Genomic DNA, 17,922 nt, shown 5'->3' with positions numbered 1-17,922 from the left:
ATGATTGAAACTCCCCTTGTCGATCCTGCTGTGAATGAAACTTCTTCTCTTCCCATTGAGAATGTTTCTTAACCTTCTATCTCTACCAGTTCTTTACCTAAGTCTCTTCTTATTTCGAAAGAAAGTGGAAGGGATAGATATTGCCTTCAAAGTTTATCTGAAGTTCTGGATGATGTCAAGAAGTCTTCTATTGATCCTATCAAGTCTAATGTTTGCGAAATTCTGAGCAAGCATTTGGGTTCTGACAGAGCTGCTTCGCAGACAGCTTTAGAAAAAGAATGTAATGCTCTTCGTCTCGAAAATCAGAAGCTTCAGAATGATTTACTGGATCGTGAAAATTTTCGCAAGAAGAATGATGAATTAAGAGGTATAATTTACTTATCCGTGTCTTTAATTTGCCTTTTTAATGGTTTTATCCTTCCCATATTTAATTATCCTTGAAATCCCTCTTTCGCATGTTAAGCTTTAAACCAGAAACAAATAATGGAGAGATATCAATTTTAATCTGCTGTTGAAGAAGCCCATATTGATAAAGAAATCTTGATGGATCAATATAACCAATTAGATAACCTCTACTCATATTCTCTTGATCATATAATTAATCTTACCAATGAAAATAACCAATTAATTCAAAGATAAGATTTATTAAGTAATCAAGTATCTCGTCTTTCTTATTCTTTAACTAAAGCTAATTTAGGGATGGAAACTTTATCAGATGAGAATAAAACCTTGTCCCAAGAGAAGAGAACTTATTTAAACAAGATGGCGATATCTTCGCAACAACTTAGTATTCTTCAAAAAGTATGTGATGACCAAGAGCAATCTCTTCGATCTTTGAGAAATGAACTTAAAGAAGTAACAAAGTCATCTATCGCTGAAAGAGATACACCCATAAACCTTATAACATGAGCCATAAGAAAAAGTTTTTAGGTCTAACTGCAAGTCCAGGGAGACTAGAATAAGTGAGTATTAAAAGTGGTAGCATTCACATTGAAGCAAATACGTGAGCCGATCAAAAAAATAAGTGTCATGTGAACTGAACGGCGCTCACTTAACTGTGAATCCATACAGAACTTGCCACATGGCTTTCTTTTCTTTTGCAACAAATCATAAACCTTTTTCTTTCAAAAGAAACTTCTCTACAGGCCAATGATATGAAATTCATAGACAGTAGAAACAACCAAATGAATTTGATATGTATACCTTATTATTTATAACAAAAATAAAAATAAAATTAAAAACATTCGATATAATCCCTTCATGATACAGTCGACCATAGATTTTGGGCATGTCCAGGCTTATATTAGCTTATTACCAAACACGGTACGCAGTACATATACCGGTGGACATGCATAACCATCAATCAGTTAACCAGAAGCGCAGAGGTAAGCGTCCAAGCCTTCAATGACCCGAGAGAACATAGTTACATAATCAAAGGGAACCGGAGAATCCTTATTAATCAATTCATAATCCACAGTCCAGCTCACAATGCTTCCATAACCAATAGGCTTAACCTTAACCATAAGAGTTCCATTAAACCTCTTGTAAACATTCATCAAGTCTCCTTCTATAACGCTGTGACATATCGTTCTTGTTTCATCGGTATATGTCGTTGACTCCTTGGCAAACAGTTCTTTACCCTCTGAAAGCACACAAACATAAATATCACTGTAAGGTGCAGAGATTTGAAAATATAAATAAGACAATTTTTATGTAATGATTAAGATGTATGCATACCGCAATGAAAGCCCCATTCCTTGATACAACCGGATTTAGTACCATCTCCCTCAACAACTTTCACATACCTGAAAATATGAGGTATCGCTTTTGGAACATCTACATGCTGCTTATATATTTGGTAAAAGCTGTTGGCATCGCAGTCAACATGTGATTCAGTTGTAAGTTTCCCAGATAGAATTGAAATACCATGAGGATGAGCCATTGCTGATTGTTGCCTTAGCGCTGAATATTTTGTATGATTTTTATTGTGATGAAAATTGCTGTTAGCTGACTGAGTTTATATAGGAGAAACCAGCAAGTACAGGAATGAACAGCCATTAGGACAACAATCATTCAACTCATTATTGGTAGTTAAACTTTTTCATCTAACAGTCGTACTTAATACACAGTCGTACGTGGCCGATAGATGATGATGCGATCATGCGATATTAATCTGAGTGCTCTGCTTTCTTTTGTCTCTTTGTTGTTTGGAAAATCAGGAAGCAGTTGAAGTCTTGAAGAGATCACTAATCCGTAAAGCCGGGACGACTTCTAATCTTAAGATTAAACATTTGGAATTTTCTTGAAATAGAACTTCGCATGGTACTCCCTTCACGGGTGTCACTTTACCACACAGTGGTAAAGTCATTGGGTGATAATATTACAACTGACATGAATTCGAAACTCACCAGCACCAAATTTTTTACCGACCAAAAAACTTATACTTCCCTTCATTCCCAAATTAGTACTCATCTTTCTTTTTATTTTCGTCCCAAATTAAGTGATACTTTTCTAATATGCATTTAATGTCGCAACCCTTAGTGTGCACTTACTTTTCTGTTCTTTTTCTTTTTATTACAGTAATAAACTCTGATCTTCTAACTTCAAGAAAAAAATCAAGAACCAAGAATGCTTGAGCATAGCCAAAAAAATTCATAATCGTGCCGTCTCAAATGCATATATATCAACCCAAAATTGAAGTGTCCATGTTACTCAACATTGTCTAGGAGTATGCGCCCACATTCGTAGGACCGTGCATGCGCCCACATTCGTAGGACCGTAAGTTCTTTTGTTTTTGAACTCATAGGAGCCCGCCCAGCAACATCTCTTAATTTCTTATGAATCCCTTGTCTAAACAGTAAATTACGAGCTATTCTATCATTCTTTGGCGTCACAGAGTGGCACATTCAGAAATTGGCTGTGATTGATGTCACTCTCTTGAACTATGAATCTACCAGGAGCGTGTTGCATATTTTCTTTTCTTCTTTAATAAAATCATAAACCTTTCTCCCTTGGCAAATAAATTTCTTAAACGAGTTAATGATGAGAATTTAATAAACAAAAACAAACAATTCAAACGACTTAGATAAATCACTTGTTCATTATAAACAGTAGAAACACTCCAAACGACTTGGATAATTAACTTATTCATTTAATACGAAACAAACCACGCAGACATGCAATATGTAAGCCTTGATGATAAGGTAGAAGGTAGAATCTTGGCAAGTCCACGCTTATTTATAGTTTTATTACCATCTGCAGGACCCTAGGATTCTCCCATGATATATATGCAAACCCATCGATAATTTAAGCATAAGCGCAGAGGTAGGAGTCCAAGCCTTCAATGACCCGAGCGAACAGAGCTATATAAGGAATAGGAATTGGAGAATCCTTATTAATCTTCTCGTAATCAACAGTCCAACTCACAATGCTTCCATTACCACAAGGCTTTGGATTAACCACAAGAATTGCATAAAATTTCTTGTACTCATTTGCTATGTCTCCTCCTACTACGCAGTGACATATCGTCCTTGTTTCATCGGTGTATGTCGTTTTCTCCTTGACAATCAGTTCCTTACCCTCTGGGAGCGAACAGACATAAACATAATCGTAAGTAAAATTTAAGCTTACAATATCGAGAGATTAAGAATATTAATAAGACAATTTTTGTGTATTAATAATGAAGATTGATTTATGCATACCACAATGGTATCCCCATTCCTTGATACAACCGGAAGTAGTTCCATCTCCCTCAACAACTTTCACGCACTTGTAAATTTGAGGTATCGCTTTCGGAACATCTACATGCTGCTTAAAAATTGTGTAAAAATCGTTGGCACCGCAGTTAACATTTGATTTAGTCACAAGTTTCCCAGATAGACCTGAAATACATTGAGGCTGAGCCATTGCTGATAGTGATATAGTGATTGATACTGAATTATAATTGTTGGCTTAGCTAAATATTTGGATGATCGTGATTGTGATGAAAACTGATGTTATAGCTGAATGAGTTTATATAGAAACAACCAGCAACTACAGGAATGTATTGATTAATCGATGGACAAGACCCGTAAAGCACAGTATTAAGGACAACAATCGTTCAACTCATCAACTGTGTATCTGGAAAGAATAAGACAACCTTTTGAGACAAGAAAAGATTTTGTGAGATTGTACTAAGTGATGACTTTTACCCCCTAGTACTATGATGAGATATACTAGGATTAAGTGACCTAACATTACATAAAAGGATAGACAACGTAGTTCAGCTTTTTCATCTAACAGTCGTACTAGGAAAATCCTAAGAACAGTATCTTTAAAAACTCTCTCGTGAAGATAGACTGCTGCGCTCCATACGGTGATGCGACATTAATCCGTATGCTTAGCTTTTCTGCTTTCATGTTCTTCTAGAAACACTAGTGGAGATATGAAGAGATCACTAATTCTCAAAGCCCAGACTTGGAATTTCTGAAGTTGAACTTCTGATTTCAAGTAAGAAAGTCAGGTTTCTAGCTATCTTATTTAGCTAGACTGGCCGTGTCGGTTTGATTGAGCTTCCTATGTCTATCATCTTCAATTTAACGTGTGGAATTTTGTTAGATTGTTAAACATAGGGATATATAGAAAAAAAAATCATCATCTTTTATGTTTTCTAAATTCTTGTTTCCTTAAGAATTGTGCAATATGAAAAAACTCATTAATTTGCGGACGAAGGGAGTACTGCATACGTCAGGGTAAAGGTGTAACCTGGGACGGCCAGCACGTTCACAACACGGCACAACACGTGATCGGCCCAGTACGGGCACAACACGTTTGTTTAATATGTTGTGTTGTGCCATACATATAGGCATATCAGCAAGACACAACACGTGTGAGCACGCGGTACAGCACAGCACGCGAAGAAAGCACACCACATCATGCATAAAATACTACACAATACATCACATTTGATGCAGATTTCACAAAATAATCTTTATTTTAGCCAATTTTTGACATTTTATTTTAGTTGTGCTAATTTATTTCTGTAATAATACATGTACTAACTAAAATATCTCAACAATATTTATTTTAGAAAACATAAAATAAGTGTGCTAGCTAGCACAACACAGCACGGCACAACATGTTTATTTTTATGGCACGACACATCACGTCTGAATCTCTGGCACACTCCAGCACAGCACGCAACACGTGACTTCGTGGGCAGGGCTGTGCGGGGCCCGCATGTTTTACACCTCTACTCAGGCTGTCGACCATTTTAAAAGATATATTTGTCTTGCACGACATACATCAAAATAACAAAATCCTACGTCTGAATTTTAGATACTAACACCAAAACTCTAGCCCTGAGATGAATGCAGGAAGCATGATGAGAAAGTGCAATAACAGCATCATATTGAAGAAGAAGAAACAGAAGAAACAAGATATAACAGTTTGTCCAGTTGCGAGTCGGTGAATACTACTCCTATATTTGTAGGGTGTTTGTGCGAAAACATATATAACCTTAACCCGCCAATTGGTTGGTGACGCTGTTACACGCACTTGCCATAAACTGTCTACACTCCTTATAAAATGATTAACCCCCACACTGGCTATTAAATCGTGCAAGATAGCATAATCGTCTGCTTATTTATTAAAGGTGATGCCAATATTGTCTAGGCAAGAGATGGAAGCAAAGACCCCACGTCAAGGCGTGCACAAATTCTCAAATTTACGTGTAACCGTGTACGAGGCTTTTTCATGGGCCAGCAAGTATCACGATGGAAGAGTCAGTGTCAGATACCTAAGCATATTATCACGATAAAGAGAGACAAAAAAAAAAAAATCTCCATTCTATGATCTTCAGAGCTGTCTTGTGTAGAAATTGAACATTTCATATATTAAATTTCTATTTTATTTTTATGTTGTCAATATAGCTTGAACAACCTTATTGAAAAGAAATCCCCTGATAGATATCTGAATAGACCATTTTTTTTTATAAAAAATATGAATGGGCCATGACTGTTGATAAGTTGGCTCTCCGGCTAAGTACAATTATCCTTTGACAATACAGATTGGTTGTTTTCCTTTGACAATTTGATGTGTGTTGTTTAACCCACTCTTGGGTCCTTGGACTGTTTGATGCAGACTACTCGACGACTAAGTACAATTATCCCCACTGTAGAAAAATCGAAAATGCTCCCATACGGGTCCAGGCAATTTGCCTAATTCTTAGATATAATTATATACTTGTCAATGCACTACAAAACAGGTGGCTTCTACGGTCATTTTTTCAAAACCGTCCCTAGAGACGGTTATTTGGGACGTTCATGGTCTGACCGTCCCTATAGGTCACGGGATAATTAATTTAAGGCTATTTTTAGGCCGTTTCTAAAAGAAAATATGACAAAAAAGTATTAGTGACGGTAGAATAGGGGACGGACACAAAACCGTCACAAATGCTTCTTGGGACGGGGTTTAGGGCTTCTTGGGACACTTTTTGGCCGTCCCAAGAGACCTTCTATTTTGTAGTGATGCTATGAGGATCCGTTGACATGTTTATCCTCACATCATTTCACGTTTTCGATGTCAATTTTCTAACATAACCAAACTATAGGAAACTTGAAAATAGTTTTTAAAACATGGTTAAAATGGACGAGTAAAAATTAGTATGAGTGAAATGGACACCAAAAATATAGTAATGAAGAAACTGGATTCGTCCTGGCTTAAACTTAAAAAATAGCGAGGATGAAACTGGATGCATCCTGATGTAAACTAAAAATAAGAAAAAATATTTGAAAAATGTGTAGATAGAAACTGTTTACATGCTGGCTATTTTTACATTTTTGTCCATTTAAACGGTATCAAAATCTAGATGTCTTTTTCACCCAAAAATTGTTGATTCTGATCTTTTTAACCAATTTTGTGTATTAATGAAGTCATCATTTTTAATCAATTTATTCCAACACTTAGTTTCCTATATAAACTTACTAAACTAAAATCAATTTTATCGAACAAGCTTAAGCGAGCTATCATTCAAGTGTAGCAACAAGCAAACTCAACAATGGCTCATCATCATACCATCTCAGGTCTAGTTGGGAAACTGGTGACCGAATTGGAGGTTAACTGCAACGCTGACAAATATTACACAATTTTTAAGCACCACGAAGACATTCCAGATGCAATATCTCATATTTACACAAGCGTCAAAGTTGTCGAGGGACATGGAATTACTTCTGGTTGTGTCAAGGAATGGGGTTATCTTCATGGTATGCATATACGTATAAATTGACACACAAAATAACCTCTTTGATTTATATTCATATTTTCACTTCAAATCATGCACTTAAATCCTGTTTAACGTATATTTAGTATGTTCTTGCTTGTGGTTTCAGAGGGTAAAGAACTGATTGTCAAGGAAACAACAACATACACTGATGAAACAAGGACAATACATCACAGCGTTGTAGGAGGAGATTTGGCTAATGATTACAAGAAATTTGATGCAACACTTGTAGTTAATCCAAAGCCTAGTGGTCAGGGAAGCATTGTGAGTTGGACTATTGATTATGAGAAGATTAACGAGGATTCTCCGGTTCCTATTCCATATCTAGCTTTGTTCCATCAAATCATTGAAGACCTGAACTCTCACCTTTGCGCTTCTGACTAAACTACCTTAATTGATGGCCCATTTCAGTGTTTGGTGTGATAATTATGGCAGTACTGCGCGTATGCATATAAATAAGCCAGTACTCAAGTCTTTTGAGTTGTTTGATTTGTGTGAAATATTTGTAAAAGAGTACTCATCATGAGCTATTCGTATAACAACCATTTTATGAGTGCAATTATATAAGAGCTTTGTGTTACTTCTTTACAGGATCATATCCAAATTCATGCTTTAAAAGACGCAAAGATGTTTTCTATAGTGCTTTTTCTGCATCGGGGTCTTGTTTGAAATGGAAGTTAGGAAAATAATGAAGGTGTAATACAGAAATTTTCGCTTAGTAATTGTTTTGGAGGGGCCAGATACACGAAGTTAGAAAATCTAAGATTGAGAGTATACGTGTGGACAGTGTAGTTGTATAAGGTTTTGAAAATCTTGGGGATGCCTTGGCCACCCCTAAGAAACATGTGGCTCGGCCACTTCTATGCTCTGGCTTTTGAGTTTGGCTCTGTTGTTTTGGGCATCCGAGATGCATACTGTTAATATTTGGAGATATGAATATTTGTACATATATTGTATACATGGTTAGGAAGTATGTTGGTTAGGAAAGATATTATTTTCAGTCTAAATCTTTTTTTGGGTTTCTTCTTTATTTTAGATTTAGAGCACCCGATTGTAATGGTGGAAGCTTTTTGATAATACAAAACCTTCATCTTCTCTATTTGTCATTTCATGAAATCTGAGCCGTGAAAGACTTATTTTTTTTAATTTAAAATTAGAAATTTGTGTTTAAGATTAATAACATGATTGTTGTAGCTAATGTAGCAATCACAACCACTAACTCTGGTGGATGATTTCTATGGTCACAAGATTGATTGGGTCTTGCTATTTTTCTTACTGATACACAATGGAAAACCATTGTGCAAATACTTAAAACTTCGTATAATGATTCGAAGGAGAAGCTTTCTGGTAAATGGATGCTTGATACAGGGGCTTCAAGACATATGACAGGATGTAAATAATTTTTATTTAACACTCATGAAATAGGTTTTGTTTCCGTAAAGCTTCCCAATGGCACATACTCCCATGCCTCATACGAAGGCACTGTGGTGTTTGTAAACAATATGAAATTATTCCTTGTTTTATTGGTTCTCGATCTTCAATGCAATTTGATTTCGTTAGCATGTTTAATTAAAGATTTGAAATGTATTGTCACTTTGACTGATAAATTGTGTGTGATACTGGACCGCACTACGAGGACGGTGATTGGTGTAGGTGAGGAAAGAGACGGGGTCTATATCTTCCACAGTGGAGCGCAGATTATGGAAAATCGAGTTACTATTGGTGAAGATTATTACTTATGACATCGGCGTTTGGGTCATCATTCTAATAAGATTACTTATTTACTTCCTGGTATGAATAAAGTCGATTGTCAGAAGTTTCTCAATGAAGCTAAACAAACTCGTACTCCTTTTCCTATTAGTGCGAATAAAGCTGATGACATCTTCAATTTAATTCATTGTGATGTATGGGGTCCGTATCGTACTTTGTCTTCCTGTGGTGCACACTATTTTCTTACTATTGTTGATGATTATTCTCGCTGTGTTTGGGTTTATTTGATGGCATATAAAACTAAGGTGGTGCAGAATGTTCAGAATTTTTGTGTTATGGCGAGGACACAATTTGATAGACAAATTAAGCAGGTTCGCAGTGATAATGGTACGGAATTTCGTCCATTGATTCTATTTTTTTCTGAAAATGGAATAGAATTTCAAACTTCATGTGTAGATACACCACAACAAAATGGGCGAGTAGAACGCAAACATCATCATATATTTAATGTGGCGCGTGCTTTGCAATTTCAAGCAAATTTACCTCTTCGGTTTTGGGGTGAATGCATTCTAAGTGCGGCTTACATTATTAATCGGAAGCCTACTATCTTGCTTAATGGTAAAACTCTTATGAACTTTTACATAGAAAGCCTCCTATTTATTCTCTTATTCAAGTATTTGGATGCTTGTGCTATGCAAGTGTCGTGCCCCGTGATCGTAACAAGTTTAATCTACGAAGTCGTGATGTATCTTTGTTGGTTATCCTATGAAAAAAAGGTTGGAGGTTGCTTGATTTGGAAACGAAACAATCTTTTTGTGTCTCGTGATGTAGTTTTCTTTGAAAATAAATTTCCTTACACAGCTGTTTCAGTAGACAACAGTAATGGAAACTACCAGATTGAGTTGAATGAAAGTCCGGCGACTTCTACGCTACAGTAAGAATTATTCCCATCTGACCTAAATTGTGACATGACCACTGAGAGTCCGGACGGCAGGGGAAGCACCATAATCACTGGAGACTCAGCAGCGGACACTTCTGGCGATGGTTTACAGAACGTGTCAGGGAACATTAATGCAAATGTTTCAGGGAATACACGGAATGTCTCAAGTGAAGCTTTGGATGGTTTTGTCTCATCTCATTGACATTAATAGACACTAGCCAAGACGCACGCGCGATGCGGCTGCCATTATGTTTCAACTATGATCGAAGTTTTCAATCAAAAATATCTATTTAGATAAAAAGTAATTCCAACTAAAATCAAAATTTTCATTTACATCAAGAATTTCGGTAAACACTACGATCATTTTCCCGTCTTATTCTCTTTTCTGCAGAACTTTGCAACTCTTGATGTTTAGCCTGCTAAATGATGCTCGAGATTCTAAGGAGGCCTAAACAGAAGTTTTGTTTTCCCACTGCTGCTATGTATACAGTTGCAAAAGATAGTCATTTAATTTCATCACATTTATACATAATTAAACAGGGAGAAAAAACTCTGAAATAAAAAGGAAGACATGACCTTTTTCATTTTCTGATTGGACCAGTTCGTGACATTGAGCATGGTCGATGAGTCTTGGATTTTTGTGGTTCTGGAGCTAGACGCCTGGTTGCACTCCACTGAAGCATCAATGGGAGAAAAAAATTGCTTGCAAAACAGAATAGTGTGTCCATGCCCATTGTGCAATGCAGATAGGGTTTCACTGTAGTGCTTAGTGTTCTCAGTTGAAAGATTAAGGGGTAAGCAGAATTGTATTAGAAGTAAGCATGTGACAGGAAATGGAGCAAACATCGATGGTGTTTATGTGCAATCTAAACACAACTTTAGCCTGAATTCATCAAACGTGACTCGCCAATACATCATTCATTTTGATTTTCTTTAACATCAGAGATGACATGCTTCCATCTATTTTTACTCTATGTTCACATCAATACATTTAAATATGTCATAGACTTTGTTTACTCACATCATGTTTTGTAAATTTAACCTCTTCTCTATAATCACAGGCAACGATTACAGTTTATCGATCTAGACATTTTTTTTTTGCAGTGGATGTGACTTGATGTAGGGCATACTACAATTCCAGAAGATTCCGCTTAGAGTTTTGGCTTCCATGGTTTCCTAGTTTCAGTCTTTCTTATTTTTAGGATTCTTTTAGATTTCCTTTTAGTTTTTTGTTTCCTAGTTTAGTTATTCTTCAAGCCTATATAAAGGCTAGATTAAGTCTTGTAAGAGCTATCTATTACTCAATCAAATTATTAAACACAAAACTTATCTTTCTCTTCTTGCTTGAATTCTCTTCTCTTCTTGTTTATAGCAATCTAGTATTGGTTTCTTTTACCTTGTTCCACATTAGTTGGTATCAGAGCTTAGTTTTAGGTTTTTCATCCTATCACTTGATCCTTCACTTCGCTTCCGCAACACCTTTTCATTCCTTTTAAGTACACAAAAAAAAAACAAAAAAAAAAATATGACTGCTCAACCAGTTACTCTAGCAGCAATCGAAGCTCTCATCAAATCTCATACCGAGATTTTGGCAAAAAACATTACTGAAACTCTTGAGAAGTCCATGGAGGAAAAATTAGGGTTAAGAGATAACAAGCTTGAAGCAATGCAGAATCAGCTTTTCAAGGTTGCAAAACACATAACTATAGATTTGGATATGCCTGAGCTTGTAGACTTAGAAGACAAAACTAAAAACGATACACTTCAGTTTTTACAGAATGATGAAGTACCTAACGATGTATTGCGTACTTTAAACATTAAGAAACCGTAAGAAGGGTTCATAGGTCATTCAAAGAAGAAGCTAGTTTCTCCTACACTCGACAGTGATGATGAAGATGAACGTGAGAACGATCTAGAGAAGAATTGGATTGAAGAACGATGTTTAAAAACTGGTCACAACCCTTACAGTTCTTTACCCGAATATAAGCTAAAAGCTGATATTCCCAACTTCTCTGGAAATTTTCGTATTGAAGAACTAACTGATTGGTTCTTTGAGGTAGAAGCTTTTTTTGAATTTATGGAAGTCCCTGAAGATTCTAAGGTCAAACTTGTGACTTACAAGCTCAAAGGAGGAGCTGCAGCCTGGTGGGATAAGATCTGTGATGATCGTAGAAACACTAACAAACCGAAAATACGTACTTGGACACGTATGAAAACTTTGATCAGGGATAAGTTCTTACCTAGAGACTTTATGCAGCAACTTTTCATCAAATTGCAGAACATTCAGCAGGGGGCACGCACTGTTGAAGAATATGTGTCCGATTTTTATTATTTGGTGGCACGAAATCAACTCAAAGAATCTGAAGAACAGTTAGTTGCAAGATTCATTGAGGGGCTGAATAGATTAATACAAAATGGTATGACTCATTCAGTTTTTACTATGGTCGAAGCGGTGCAGCAAGCTATTAAGATAGAAAATCGCCTTCTTCGTTCTTCTAGGACTTCTCCATCCAGACAAGGGCATTATCAAAATAATTCCAGGGGTACCAATTCATCTCAAAACTTTTCTCCAGATGCTATTTTGACTATTCCCAGGCCTCCTTATGATGATGTTAGCCATTCACATCGACAACCTAGCCATATTGTGCCTTATACTCCACCTCTGGCTACACCTATCTTAGCCAATCCAGTTGATCTTCAGCCGGGTCAGCAGTCTCACTCTCTGCAACCAACTCCTCCTACTACAGGGAATCGGTTTCATAACAGGCAACAACAATTTCCACCGCAACAGAGAACTACTAATACTTATGCAAAATTTCGTGGAGATAAGTGCAATAAATGCAGCAATCGGGGCACACGTTAGTGATTGTCGGAAATTCAATGCTTTGATTGGTGAACCTCAGTTCATTAATGAAGTCACTGGTGCGCTTAATGAGTTCGAAGATGAAGACTCACCTGGTGATGACGATGAGTTTGTTGGGATGATTCGTCCATTATTTCTTACTCAACAATGCAAGTCTCAGAGACACAGTATCTTTAAATCCAGATATTATATTGGGGGTAAAATCTGCAAGATGATAATTGATAGTGGCAGTGTGGATAATTATATTGCTGATCACGTAGTTAAGAAGCTTGAACTACCAGTAACTTCTCATCCAGAACCTTACACTGTAGGATGGGTTAATGCCTCTAGCACACAGAAGATTACTCTTCAGTGTTATGTGTCATTCTCTTTTGAGGGTTATGAAGACACAGTTCTATGTGATGTCATTAATATGACGGAAACCCATCTTCTTCTTGGCAGACCTTGGCAATACGATCTTCACGCGGTTCACAATGGATTCGCGAATACTTACACTTTTGTTCATAATGGTAAAACCAAGGTTCTTAGTCCATCCAATTCCACTTCAAACTCTTGTGCGCAGACTGATGCTGTCGTAGCCACTGTTATTCGTTCTTTGCACCCACAACATTCCTTACATTCCCATGAAGATTCTAAGCCTATGATTGAGTTGCCTGCAAAGGTGAAGACCTTATTATTTCAATATAATGTTTTATTTCCAGATGAACTACCAACTGCATTACCTCCTTTACGGAATATTCAACACTGCATCGATTTTATTCCTGGAGCCTCTTTACCAAACCAAGCACACTATCGCTTGAGTCCTGCTGAGCATGAGATATTACAGAGACAGGTAAATGATTTGCTTACAAAGGGTTTGATACAACCTAGCAACAGTCCTTGTGCCAGTCCTTCCTTCTTGGTTAGTAAAAAAGACAATGGATGGAGGATGTGTATCGATTGCAGAGCATTAAATCGCATCACCATTCCTTATAGATTTCCGATCCCGCGTATTGATGATATGATTGATTTACTGTCGGTCTCTATTATTTTTACTAAGTTGGATTTATGCAGTGGTTACCACCAAATACGCATTCGAGGTGGAGATGAGTGGAAAATAACATTCAAGACACGTGAAGGTTTATATGAATGGCTGGTCATGCCATTTGGGTTATCTAATGCACCTAGTACTTTTATGCGACTTATGAATCAGGTTCTCCAACCCTTTCTCAGTAAATTTGTTATTGTCTATTTTGATGACATACTAATTTTTAGTCGCAGTGAGCCAGAACACCTCCAACATCTTTCACAAGTGTTTCAAGTTCTTTCTGACAACTCTTTATATGTTAATTTGAAAAAGTGTACCTTCATGGCTTCTTCAGTAACATTTTTGGGATATGTGATTTCTACTGATGGAATTCATGTCGATCCTTCTAAAGTTCAAGCAATTGAAGATTGGCCAGTTCCTACTTCTATTCGTGATGTTCGTAGTTTTCATGGTTTGGCTTCTTTCTATCGAAGATTTGTGAAGAACTTTAGCTCTATTTCTGCACCTTTGACTGACTGTCTCAATAAGGAGAAGTTTGAGTGGACGGAAGCAATGCATAAAAGCTTTATTCTTCTTAAAGAAAAGCTTTGTACGGCACCAATTCTTGCACTTCCGAATTTCAACAAGCCTTTTGAAATAGATTGTGATGCATCTGTTGTTGGTATTGGTGCAGTATTATCACAAGAGGGTCATCCAATTGCATATTACAGTGAGAAGAATTCAGATGCACAAAAGAAATGGTCTACATATGAATTAGAGTTATTGGATCTTGTTCAATCTCTTAAGCAGTGGCATACTTATCTTATACATAGGGAATTTGTTGTCAACACTGACAACCATGCTTTGAAGTTTTTGAATACTTCTGCTAAAGTTAACAGAATGCATGATCGATGGCTTTCCACACTCAACAAATACACTTTCTCCGTGAGACATAAAAGTGGCAAATTGAATCAAGTTGCTGATGCCTTAAGTAGAAGAAGTCATCTATTAACAACAATTCGTAATGAGAGTTATGCATTTGACTATATTAAAGACATTTATCCAGAAGATGAGGATTTTGGCAAACTATGGGATCAATGCAGTTCTCAAACTCATGGGGTTGATGATTTTCTTATACAAGAAGGTTTTCTTTTTAAAGGGAATCGATTATGTATTCCTCAAGGGTCTTTACGTTTACATCTTATGCGAGAATTATATGGCAGTGGTCTTGGTGGTCATTTTGGGAGAGATAAAACCATTGCCCTGATTGAAGAAAGATATTTCTGGCCATCTTTGAAACGTGATGTACAAAAGTTCGTACAAAAATGCATGGTCTGTCAGAGGGAAAAGGGTACAATTCAAAATACCGGGTTGTATACTCCTTTACCATTTCCTGATGCACCTTGGGTTGATATAAGTATGAATTTTATACTTGGTTTACCTCGTACTGCTAGAGGTAATGATTCTGTTATGGTCGTAGTTGATCGTACTCTAAAATGGCTCACTTCGTAGCTTGTAAGAAATCAATTGACGCTTCTAATGTTGCTTCTTTGTTCTTTAAAGAAGTAGTAAGATTGCATGGGGTTCCAAAGTCTATCACTTCTGACAGAGATACAAAATTTTTGAGTTATTTCTGGAAAAGTTTATGGATGCGCTTAGGCACAGTTTTACAATTCAGCACAACTTCACATCCGCAAACTGATGGACAGACTGAGGTTGTTAATAGATCACTTGGGAATTTGATTAGAGCTAAGTGCCTGGATAATTGTAAGCAGTGGGATGTGTTATTGCCACATATGGAATTCGCTTTCAACACTTCTGTGAATCGTTCTACTGGGAAAACTCCATTTGAGATTGTGTACTCTAAAGTACCTAATCATACTCTTGATTTGGTAGCCTTACCCACCACACAGAGTACAAACACTGCAGCCGACTCTTTTGTAGACAAAGCAACTGAATTACATAATGAAGTAAAATCTAAACTGGAGAAGTCCAATTCTAAATATAAAGAGGATGCTGATAAACACAAGAGGTTTAAAACCTTCAAGGAAGGGGAGCTCGTAATGATACATCTAAGAAAAGAGAGATTTCCAGTGGGTACTTATAACAAAACCAAGATGAAGAAATATGGTCCTTTCAAGGTTTTAAAGAAGATCAATGATAATGCTTATGTTATTGATCTACCAAATGATTGGAATATCTCCAACACATTTAATGTTCAAGAGATTTTTACGTTTCATGGTGACAATGAACTTCTGGTTTGTTTGGACAACTCGAGGACGAGCTTTACTCTAGAAGGGGGGACTGATGCAGGGCATACTACAATTCCAGAAGATTCCGCTTAGAGTTTTGGCTTCCATGGTTTCCTAGTTTCAGTCTTTCTTATTTTTAGGATTCTTTTAGATTTCCTTTTAGTTTTCTGTTTCCTTGTTTAGTTATTCTTCAAGCCTATATAAAGGCTAGATTAAGTCTTGTAAGAGCTATCTATTACTCAATCAAATTATTAAACACAAAACTTATCTTTCTCTTCTTGCTTGAATTCTCTTCTCTTCTTGTTTATAGCAATCTAGTATTGGTTTCTTTTACCTTGTTCCACATTAGTTGGTATCAGAGCTTAGTTTTAGGTTTTTCATCCTATCACTTGATCCTTCACTTCGCTTCCGCAACACCTTTTCATTCCTTTTAAGTACACAAAAAAAAAACAAAAAAAAAAATATGACTGCTCAACCAGTTACTCTAGCAGCAATCGAAGCTCTCATCAAATCTCATACCGAGATTTTGGCAAAAAACATTACTGAAACTCTTGAGAAGTCCATGGAGGAAAAATTAGGGTTAAGAGATAACAAGCTTGAAGCAATGCAGAATCAGCTTTTCAAGGTTGCAAAACACATAACTATAGATTTGGATATGCCTGAGCTTGTAGACTTAGAAGACAAAACTAAAAACGATACACTTCAGTTTTTACAGAATGATGAAGTACCTAACGATGTATTGCGTACTTTAAACATTAAGAAACCGTAAGAAGGGTTCATAGGTCATTCAAAGAAGAAGCTAGTTTCTCCTACACTCGACAGTGATGATGAAGATGAACGTGAGAACGATCTAGAGAAGAATTGGATTGAAGAACGATGTTTAAAAACTGGTCACAACCCTTACAGTTCTTTACCCGAATATAAGCTAAAAGCTGATATTCCCAACTTCTCTGGAAATTTTCGTATTGAATAACTAACTGATTGGTTCTTTGAGGTAGAAGCTTTTTTTGAATTTATGGAAGTCCCTGAAGATTCTAAGGTCAAACTTGTGACTACAAGCTCAAAGGAGGAGCTGCAGCTGGTGGGATAAGATCTGTGATGATCGTAGAAACGCTAACAAACCGAAAATACGTACTTGGACACGTATGAAAACTTTGATCAGGGATAAGTTCTTACCTAGAGACTTTATGCAGCAACTTTTCATCAAATTCAAACATTCAGCAGGGGGCACGCTGTTGAAGAATATGTGTCAGATTTTTATAATTTGGTGCACGAAATCAACTCAAAGAATCTGAAGAACAGTTAGTTGCAAGATTCATTGAGGGGCTGAATAGATTAATACAAAATGGTATGACTCATTCAGTTTTTACTATGGTCGAAGCGGTGCAGCAAGCTATTAAGATAGAAAATCGCCTTCTTCGTTCTTCTAGGATTTCCATCCAGACAAGGGCGTTATCAAAATAATTCCAGGGGTACCAATTCATCTCAAAACTTTTCTCCAGATACTTTTTGACTATTCCCAGGCCTCCTTATGATGATGTTAGCCATTCACATCGACAACCTAGCCATATTGTGCCTTATACTCCACCTCTGGCTACACCTATCTTAGCCAATCCAGTTGATCTTCAGCCGGGTCAGCAGTCTCACTCTCTGCAACCAACTCCTCCTACTACAGGGAATCGGTTTCATAACAGGCAACAACAATTTCCACCGCAACAGAGAACTACTAATACTTATGCAAAATTTCGTGGAGATAAGTGCAATAAATGCAGCAATCGGGGCACACTCTAGTGATTGTCGGAAATTCAATGCTTTGATTGGTGAACCTCAGTTCATTAATGAAGTCACTGGTGCGCTTAATGAGTTCGAAGATGAAGACTCACCTGGTGATGA

The 17,922-nt window shown here is 36.8% G+C and overlaps 3 protein-coding genes across 3 annotated transcripts; 1 reads left to right on the top strand and 2 right to left on the bottom strand.

Moving 5' to 3' along the window:
* Nucleotides 1-1,140: 1,140 nt before the first annotated feature.
* LOC113339644 (major latex protein 15-like) lies at nt 1,141-2,009 on the bottom strand. Its single transcript, XM_026584886.1, has 2 exons — nt 1,738-2,009; nt 1,141-1,642 (listed from the first exon to the last, which is right to left on the bottom strand). Exons 1-2 carry the CDS (start codon nt 1,940-1,942, stop codon nt 1,368-1,370), a joined length of 480 nt encoding a protein of 159 aa, XP_026440671.1. The 5' UTR covers nt 1,943-2,009; the 3' UTR covers nt 1,141-1,367.
* A 1,072-nt stretch (nt 2,010-3,081) lies between these two features.
* Nucleotides 3,082-4,407, bottom strand: LOC113339636 (major latex protein 146-like). The gene is made up of 2 exons (XM_026584879.1): nt 3,702-4,407; nt 3,082-3,581 (listed from the first exon to the last, which is right to left on the bottom strand). The coding sequence occupies exons 1-2, from the start codon at nt 3,904-3,906 to the stop codon at nt 3,307-3,309; spliced, it is 480 nt and encodes a 159-aa protein (XP_026440664.1). The 5' UTR covers nt 3,907-4,407; the 3' UTR covers nt 3,082-3,306.
* A 2,588-nt stretch (nt 4,408-6,995) lies between these two features.
* Nucleotides 6,996-7,846, top strand: LOC113339628 (major latex protein 146-like). The gene is made up of 2 exons (XM_026584872.1): nt 6,996-7,241; nt 7,368-7,846. The coding sequence occupies exons 1-2, from the start codon at nt 7,037-7,039 to the stop codon at nt 7,640-7,642; spliced, it is 480 nt and encodes a 159-aa protein (XP_026440657.1). The 5' UTR covers nt 6,996-7,036; the 3' UTR covers nt 7,643-7,846.
* The last annotated feature ends 10,076 nt before the right edge of the window (nt 7,847-17,922 follow it).

This window comes from Papaver somniferum, chromosome 1 (genome assembly GCF_003573695.1).
Source record: "Papaver somniferum cultivar HN1 chromosome 1, ASM357369v1, whole genome shotgun sequence".
NCBI lineage: Eukaryota > Viridiplantae > Streptophyta > Magnoliopsida > Ranunculales > Papaveraceae > Papaver > Papaver somniferum.
This window is presented reverse-complemented; position numbering and strand designations above follow the sequence as displayed.

Bases quoted from the DNA above. Each gene is read 5' to 3' on its own strand.
- LOC113339644 (XM_026584886.1), bottom strand. From the start codon at position 1,942: ATGGCTCATCCTCATGGTATTTCAATTCTATCTGGGAAACTTACAACT. The intron at 1,643-1,737 runs GTATGCATACAT...GTGTGCTTTCAG, and splicing joins GGAATGGGGCTTTCATTGCG to AGGGTAAAGAACTGTTTGCC.
- LOC113339636 (XM_026584879.1), bottom strand. From the start codon at position 3,906: ATGGCTCAGCCTCAATGTATTTCAGGTCTATCTGGGAAACTTGTGACT. The intron at 3,582-3,701 runs GTATGCATAAAT...GTTCGCTCCCAG, and splicing joins GGAATGGGGATACCATTGTG to AGGGTAAGGAACTGATTGTC.
- LOC113339628 (XM_026584872.1), top strand. From the start codon at position 7,037: ATGGCTCATCATCATACCATCTCAGGTCTAGTTGGGAAACTGGTGACC. The intron at 7,242-7,367 runs GTATGCATATAC...TTGTGGTTTCAG, and splicing joins GGAATGGGGTTATCTTCATG to AGGGTAAAGAACTGATTGTC.